This window comes from Balaenoptera acutorostrata, chromosome 1 (genome assembly GCF_949987535.1).
Source record: "Balaenoptera acutorostrata chromosome 1, mBalAcu1.1, whole genome shotgun sequence".
Classification (NCBI taxonomy): Eukaryota; Metazoa; Chordata; class Mammalia; order Artiodactyla; family Balaenopteridae; genus Balaenoptera; species Balaenoptera acutorostrata.
The window spans coordinates 24062130-24070920 of record NC_080064.1 but is presented as its reverse complement, the minus strand read 5'-3'; the positions used below and the strand labels follow the sequence as shown (position 1 = coordinate 24070920).

General features: G+C 41.0%; 1 protein-coding gene across 1 annotated transcript; it reads right to left on the bottom strand.

Annotated features, from left to right (window-relative positions):
- Window positions 1–7232: 7232 nt before the first annotated feature.
- LOC103001160 (eukaryotic translation initiation factor 4E transporter-like) lies at window positions 7233–8358 on the bottom strand. The gene is given in 2 exon segments (XM_057544920.1): window positions 7233–8128; window positions 8131–8358. Coding segments are annotated over 2 exon segments (981 nt in total). The 5' UTR covers window positions 8216–8358.
- Window positions 8359–8791: the final 433 nt, after the last annotated feature.

Sequence of the window (8791 nt, the reverse complement as noted above, 5' to 3'; positions counted from 1 at the left end):
AGATTGTCCATTTCAACAAAGTGTCAGTTGAGATTTTTATTGGGATCACATTGTATCTGTATGTCAATTTTGGGATAATTTACATCTTCATAATATTGCTTTCAGTTCCATGAACATGGGATATTCTTCATTTATTTGGGCTTCCTTTAATTTCTGTCAGCAATATATTTTTTTAAATTTCACATATTTTGCTAGATTTATCTCTTCATGTTACATTCTATAATGGTATATGTTATATAGTATGTTTTAAATGCATTTATAAATGGTATCTTGACAATCTTAGCCTTTTAATTAGAATTTTTAGATCATTCCATTTAAGGTAATAATAGATATGGTTGGATTTAAATCCACCATATTACTATTTGTTTCTGTTTGTTCCATCTGTCCATTTTACCCTTATTCTACTTATACTGCCTTCTACTGAATTAATTAAATTTTAATAAATTCATTTTAATCTCTATTATTGGTTTATTAGCTATATTACTTATATTTATTTACATTTTTACTGGTTGCTCAAGCATTTATAATGTACAACTTTAATTTATTACTCTATCTGTAAATAATACTATACTAGTATAAGAACTTTATAACAGTAAACTTACATTTCCCCCCTCATGCTTTGTGCTATTGCTTTCTTACCTTTTACTTCTACATATATTACAAAGCCCACAATACTCTGTTATTGTTTGTACTTTAAACAATCATCCTAAAGAGTAAAATATGAGAAAAAATCATGTTTACCGTTCCAGCTCTTGTCCTTCAGTTGTGTAGATCCTAATTACTATGTGTTATCATTTTCCTGTACCCCTAGGACTTTCTTCAACATTCTTTGAAGGGCAGGTCTGCAAGTGTTGAATTCTCTCATCTACTCTGAAACAGTCTTCATTGCTTCCATTTTCAAATATTTCCACTGGGTATACAATTCTATGTTCATATTTTAACATTTAATCTTTCTTTCCATTCTGGGAGATTTTTGATTGCTGATTCAATCTTCTTCCTAGTTTTGGATCTATTCAGATTTTCCATTTTCTCATATTTTTTAAGATGCCAAAGCAATCTATAGATTCAATGAAATCCTTAAAAATCCCAATCCCATTTTTTTGCAGAAATAGAAAAATCTATCCTAAAGTTCATATGGAATCTCAAGGAAACCTGAATAGCCAAAACAATTTTGAAAAAGAAGAACAAAACTGGAGGACTCCCACTTCCTGATTTCAAAACTTACTACAAAGTTACAGTAATTAAAACAGATTGGTACTGGCATAAAGACAGACATGTAAATCAAAATAACAGAATAGAGAGCCCAGAAATAAATCTTTGCATATACGGTCAAATAATTTTTGACAAGGTCATTCAATGGAGAAAGGAGAGTCTTTTCAAAAAATGATGCTGGAGAAACTGAACATCCACACACAAAAGAATGAAGTTGGACCTAATGCCATATACAAAAATTAACCCCAAATGGATCAAAACCTAAATGTAATACCTAAAATTATATAACTCTTAGAAGAAAACATGGGGCAAAAGTGTCATGACATTGGATTTGGCAGTAATTTCTTGGATATGACATCAAAGGCACAAGCAACAAAAGAAAAAAATAGACAAGTTGGACTTCATGAAAATTTTAAAATTTGTGCACCAAAAGACAATGTCAACAGAGTAAAAAGGCAACCCACAAAATGGAAGAAAATTATTTGCAAATTATATATCAGCTGTATTGAAATTTTAATTAAGGTATAATGTCCTTCTTTGTCTCTCATGACTCTTAAAATTTAAAATCCATTTTGTCTGATATTAATACAGCCACTCCTACTCTCTTTTAGTTATCATTCCCTCACTTTCAACTTATTTTTGTCTTTTGGTCTAAACTGAATCTCTTGTAAATAGTTGGTTTATGTATTTTTATCCATTCTGCTGATGTCTGTCTTTTGATTGGAGAGTTTAATTCATTTAAATTACTTCTGTAATTTTGCTATTTGTTTTCTATATGTCTTACAGCTTTTTTTGTTCCTCATTTCCTATATTACTGTTCTCTTTTGTGTTTAGTTTATTTTCTGGTAATGAAATGTTTAAATTCTTTTCCATTTTCTTTGTGTATATTCTATAGATATTTTCTTTATGGTTACAATGGGGTTACAGTTAACATCCTAAAATTATAACACTCTAATTTGAATTTTTTTAAATAAATTTATTTATTTATTTTTGGCTGCATTGGGTCTTTGTTGCCACATGAGGGCTTTCTGTAGTTGTGGAGAGCGGGGCTACTCTTTGTTGTAGTGGGCGTGCTTCTCATTGCGGTGGCTTCTCTTGTTGCAGAGCACGGGCTCTAGGCGTGTGGGCTTCAGTAGTTGTGGCATGAGGGCTCAGTTGTTGTGGCTCGCAGGCTCTAGAGCACAGGCTCAGCAGTTGTGGCGCACGGGCTTAGTTGCTCTGCATCATGTGGGATCCTATGGACCAGGGATCGAACCCGTGTCCCCTGCATTGGCAGGTGGGTTCCTGACCACTGCACCATCAGGGAAGTCCTCTAATTTGAATTTATATCAGTTTAACTTCAATAACTTACAAAACTCTGCTCCTTTATAGCTCTGTTCCCACTTGTTTTGATTCCGAAGTCAAAGATTACTTTTTTATACATTGTGTGTCTCAAAACATAAATTCATAATTCTTTTAAATACATTAGAGGCTTTAATTATGTAGAAAACAGAATGTGGAGTTACAATAATACAAACTTTTAGCTTAATAATTTTTAAAATGTATTATTTCCTTAAATCATGTGGAAAACAAAAGGTGGAGTTGCAAACCATTGTTACAACATTATTAACTGTTTTTTGTTTCTTGTTTTGTTTTGTTTTTTTGCAGGGACAGTTTCTGTTTATTTTTTTCCTTTGAATAGAGCATACTTTCCTGTTTCTTTGTATGCCTCATAATTTTTGTTGAAAACTGGACATTTAAATCTAACGATGTGATAACTCTGAAATTAGATTCTCCCACTCCCCCAGGAATTATGTTTTTGTTAGTTTTGTTTTGTTTGTCTGTTCATTGTTTTAGTGATTAATTGCTGTAAGCTGTCTCTGTGCTAAGGATCCGCCTGAGGTATAAACTTAAGGTCTTCTCAGGTCTTTTTTGAATCTCTCCCTGGGCATGCATGGTCACTTTCTAATTTTCCCCATATATGTAATTGTTTTTGAATGTTCTAGTCTTTAATGTCTGGCTCCCAAAAGGGGAAAATGAGAATAATGAAAATGGGAGGAAAAAAGTGCCAGCCCTTTAGGTCCCCTGGCAATCACTTCAGCTGGAGGAGGAGGGGCCTGCAACAATTAGTGGAGGTTCTACAAGAATGACTGCCCACCTCTTTGCACCTCTGTGATCAGAAGCATCAATAGTGATCAGAGCACTGATCTCTGACATTTAGAGGACAGGGTGCTTTTTGCCTACCTTGGCTCCTGCAAGTTGTGTTCAAATTGTTTGAAGAACATGTGCATAACTTCCTCCCACCTGGTTGGGAATGGGGGATGGGTGCTGCCACTGTGCTAAGAGCTTAATTCAACCAGAATTTACTATCCAAGACTTCCCCTGGAAATTGAAAACCTTAAACAGACCCCAGAATTCTAAAACAGCTACCAGACAGATTCTGCCAGTGCAGTTGCTGTCTAGGTGGGGAGACAGATTCCTGGTGCTTCTTTCTCTGCCATCTTCCTGTGATTCACTGACCATAGTTTCTCAAAATATTTTTTCCTGCCCCCATCCTTCCCCCATATCCTCTTCTTCTGGAACTTCAGTTATAGGTATGTTGGGCCATTTGATGTTGTTCCATAGGTTACTGATATTTTATTCATTCTTTCATTCTTCAGGTTTTTTTCTCTCTGACTTATTTTGGATAATTTCCTTTGTTATGTCTTCAGTTTTGCTGATCTTTTCTGTTTCAGGATCTAATATGCTGTTTATCCCATCACCTGTAAAAAAAATTTTTTTTTCATTTCAGAAATTATTGGTTTTCAGTTATAGATGTTTTATTTGGGTTTTTTAAACAGCCTGATTTTATTATCTTTTGCTTTCTTAAACATAGAGAGCATATTTACAGTAGCTGTTTTAACATCCTCATTTACTATTTCCAATATATCTGTCATTTTAGGATTCCTTTCTATTTTTGTTTGCTTGTTTGTTTGTTTGTCTGTTTTTGGTGGTTATAAGTCGTATTTCCCTGCTTCTTTGAATGTCTTGTAATTTTTTGTTAGATGCTGGACATTGTGATTATATGTTTTTGTCTGCTAGATTTTTTCATATTTCTATCAATAGTACTGAATTTTCCTCAGGGAAACAGTTAAATTATTTTAAATCAGTTGGATACATTTGAGACTTGTTTTTAAGTTTGTTACAGCAGATAGAGAACAGAGTTTATTTTAGGGCTAATTAACACCACTTCTAATCCAATAGCCTCCTGAGGCTTCTACATCATGTTTTATTTATATTGAGGTCTTTCCACTCTAGCAGACAAGAACAAAAGTGCTCCCCAGCCCTGTGGAATCTTCAAGAATTTCTCTGTATTCCCTATGCTGCTGGTTCTTTCCCTGGCTCTGGGCACTTTCCTGTCACATGTACACAGATCATTACTCACACAAATTCTTGAGGGGATCCTTCTGTACGTCTTTGGAGGTCCCTCTCTGTGCAGCTCCCTCTTCTCCAGTGGTCTGTTTTCCCAGTTTTAGCCACACTGACCTTCTCAAAACTCTGGTATCTTTCTCCTCAAATCATCAAAACTGCCAGGCTCTGTTGGAATTCTGATTTCATTCTTTGCAGCCTGGAAGCCACCTCCAGGGAGTGAGCCAGGACAGTCATAAGGCTCAGTTAACTTTTTTCCCTTCTCCCTGTGATTACGCTCCTGTGCAGCCAGTTATCTAATGTCTATTGTTTGACATGTTTTGTTCACTTCTTAGTTGCTTAACGTGGGAGGGTAAGTTCCATTCCTGTTAGTTCATCATGGCCAGAAGCAAAAATCTCACATAATTTCCCTGTGGTTTTTATGTATATTTTTATGTCATTATCATTAAGTCCATTTTTTTCAAAATTGAATTCGACATAGAACCCCCAAATCTACAACTGATGGCCATAGAGCTTCTCAGAGTGAGTGAAAAAGGGGTCTGAGGCTCCCTACATCTGCTCTCCCTTCACCCCTACTCTGACCCCCCAACGTATCTCAAGGGAGGCATGCCAGCGAACACATTTGGCTTACGAGATAAACTTTATCCCCTTTAGCCTGGTATTCAAGGGCCTTTGCTGCATGTCCCCTCTGACACCCTCACCTCATCTCCTGGCCCTCCGCTTTACTCTGCTCACCCCCATGAGGTTGCTCCCTACTTGATACTCCAGCTCCATGGAGCTTTTTACCATCCCCTTATGCACCTCTGTGCCTTTGCTTATGCTGTTCCTTCTATTCTAGACTGCCTCCACACACCCTGGCCACACCCTCAGCCTTCCCACCTGGCCAGTAGACAGCATTACATCTCACATGGGACCAGGCAGTGAAGTTAGCACATACCATTGAGATGCAGAGTGCTGGGCAAAACTGCCTTCATTCTTTAAGTCACTATCTATTTCCTTTTTAAAAATCTTACTGAACACGTATAGCTGAAGTCATAGAAGTGTCCTTTGTCTACACTGATTGCTAAGCTCTTCTGCATCGTATTCAATTTTTAAACTATAAAACTATTCTCAGCTTTCACACAAACCTGACACATAGTAGTTTGTCAATAAATATCTGTAGAATAAATGAGGGAAGAGGCACAGGATTTCAAGAGGGAGGAATCACCTGAGCAGAGGAAGCAGGCAAGAATAAGCATGGCTCAACTGGGGAACAGGGCAAAGAACAGAGCAGATTTAAGACGGGAGGAGAGATGATAGGCACAGGAGAAAGGGCCTCGATTAATCTCCGCATTCAAATTCTGACTACTCTTTTCTGTGTGACTTTGGGTAAATTACTTAGCTTCTTCGGGTCTCTGTTTTCCGTAAAATAGGGATCAAAATGTCTACCTCACAGTGTTCTTGTGGAGTTGAAACAAAGTATGCATTAGGTCCTACAATATGAAATGATTGATATTTGACTATTTTTGACCTATAAATGCTACAGAAGCCTAAGCCCAGGTGACAAAAATCCCAGGAGGCCCTGTCCCTCCTCAGCCCTGACTACCCCCTCCAGGGATGAGGTCCACATTTGAAGGTGTAAGGGTTGTGGCTCTTTTGCATCAGAAGCTAACATGTCTGCTGTCCCTGCTTTAACTGTGCCCTGCTGGCCTGTGCAGAGCCTGGCGTCCTCTCAGGTGGCACCAAAAAGCCTGCAACCTGGGAAGCACAGAGGATTTCTCAGATGTTGCCGCAAGGCAGCTGCAGCTAGCATTGCAGATCAAGGCTTCAGGGCTCTCATTTTCTTTATTTTTCCAGACAATCGATGCCTTTTAAATGACAATTTGCCTCATACCAGATGAATGTGGGAACTGGATTTCTGGAAGGCAGGTCTTGGCAAGGTCCCCAATGGATGTGTGAACCTTTCCCATGTCCAGAGCTCCCAGGATGCCTTTGAGGAGGTGGGGATGGGGAGCAGGAGGGCAGGAGCCTGGAGGGAGAAGGCGGATGAAGTGGAGCTGCCAAGCAGTCTGTTTACTCCCATTCGCTGCAGGTTACCTTTAAATGGGATAAAATCATCCTCTAATCCCCTTTATCTCTGTTCAGCACTTCTAGAAAAGAACTACTTGACATTTTAGGTGAATGTAAATATGTAAGAATGAAAGGCGCATGATAGTGGCAACTGTAGGACGGAGAATTCTGAGGGCATGCACAGTATGTGCTTCCTTCATGGCTTGAAAATGGAACCAGGTGAGGTGAAGGGGGCGCTGATGCCTTGACTTTTACTACGTAAAGGTAGTATCAGCTACTTTTACGTACAGCTATATAAGTTCAAAAAAGCTATCCTATATGTATGTACAAAAGTTGTTTATACACAGGTCTGTACATAAGGGTCTATACATTTATTTCCTCGGAACTCTTAAGGTGCCACCTCTTGGTGAAGACGTCAACACTTCATTCACATATCTTACAAAAAAACAGACTGTTTCCGGGACTGACAACACTGCATCCTGTATTCAGACCATGTAGGCTCCACTCGATCGGTTAAGTTCCTTCCATCATAATGCAGACTACACCAGGTGCCTGGGTGCCCTTAAACAGCTTCGCACAGAGTGCTACAAAGTAAGAGCCCATAAACCAACATGAGATGAGGAAGCAGAGTCCTGACCAGGGTGCCGCGAGAAGCTGCTTAGGCAAGCCTGCTGCCCTGCTCGCTGTCGGTACTCCAATTCATCTACACTGACGACTTTGGCGGGCATGGAGGGCAGAGGCTGCTGTAGCACATCTGAGCCACACCGTTTGGCAAGCCCCACGGGAGGGCTGCTTCTCTGGCTGGGGCGGTGCTGTAGCTGGCAGTGCACGTGGGGCAGGCCTAACCAGCTGGGCACATTCTGAGGAGTCGTCTGAACGCTGACAGCAGCTGCCTGGGAACCAGATCCTAGAGGATGAAGAACTGAGCGCTGTAGCTGCTGTTGCATCATTGCCAGATGCAGAGGTGTCCCGCGACGAGGGTTTAGGAGAGGGTGACTAGTGGCAGGTAAAGGGTAAAAGGGTTGACCCAGGATTGGGCCAGCTATTCCCTGCAAATGGTTCAGGTCCATCCCAGGAGGAAGCACACCAGCTTGGAGCAAACTTGGAAGATGCTGTGGATGTACTCCCTGGGCCAGCATCCTTTGGACCAACCCTGAGTGAAGCTGGAGAGCAGGCTGAACAATGGGGACATGGGGGACAAGGGGGACTTGGTGGGCAGGGTGGAGAAGAGGTGTTCCTGGAACTGGGGATGCCAAGGTGGGTGTTTTTCTCCCAGTTGCTTTAGGTCGATAATTCTGTTCTTTGGTGTAACAATTGGTCTGGGATAGTGGGGTGGAAGATGTAAACCACTGTAGGGTTGACAGTTTGGGATTTGTGGTGGGAGAAGAGTCTCGATCAGCGGTGGGCACAGACCTGGATGACAGGAGGTTCTGTTCACTGGGCTTCTGAGTGTCCTCTTCACTGTCACCAAGGGCTGATTTCCAGATGCTGGCTCCTGCTTGCTTTTCTCTTTGCTCTCGTGTATCTTATGAATCACTGAGGTAGGAGTGAGGGAAGGAGAAAGCATGCTTGTGATGGAGGCGGCTGGGGCAGGGGAAGAGGAATTCCCTCGGTGCACAGGTGCTGGTGACTTGGTCACTCATGGTCGCCTGTTTCTGAATCCATCTCTGGTTCTGTCCACCTGCGGTTTACCAAAACCAGGCTGGTAGAAGTTTGTTGCCTGCACCGCAAGGTCATGTGGCAGGCCAGCCCCTCCAAAGCTGCCTGTTGCAATTCTAGCTGGCTCATTTGCGCTGTGACAGGGCTCACGGGCTTGCACATGCCTTGGACTGGATCTCCGAGGAGCTGCTGTGGTCCTGGTGTGAAACAAATTGGTGATGGTATTCTGGGACCAAGGTAGTCTGCTGAGTCTGCTCTTGTCTGAAACACCTGTGACGAGGGAAGAGAGGGTACTCTTTGGCCCAGCAAAGATGTCTTAGGCTCCAAGCTCCCCATAAGGCCACTCAGAAGATTGGAAGAAGCAGGTCTCTGAATAGGTGGACCCAGAAGTTCCTGCAGGATGTTCTTAAGAACAGGCTGGCCTGGAATGTCAGCAGGGGACATCAGATGGCTTTCAAGCATTTGGCTGACTTTGGGCTGAGAA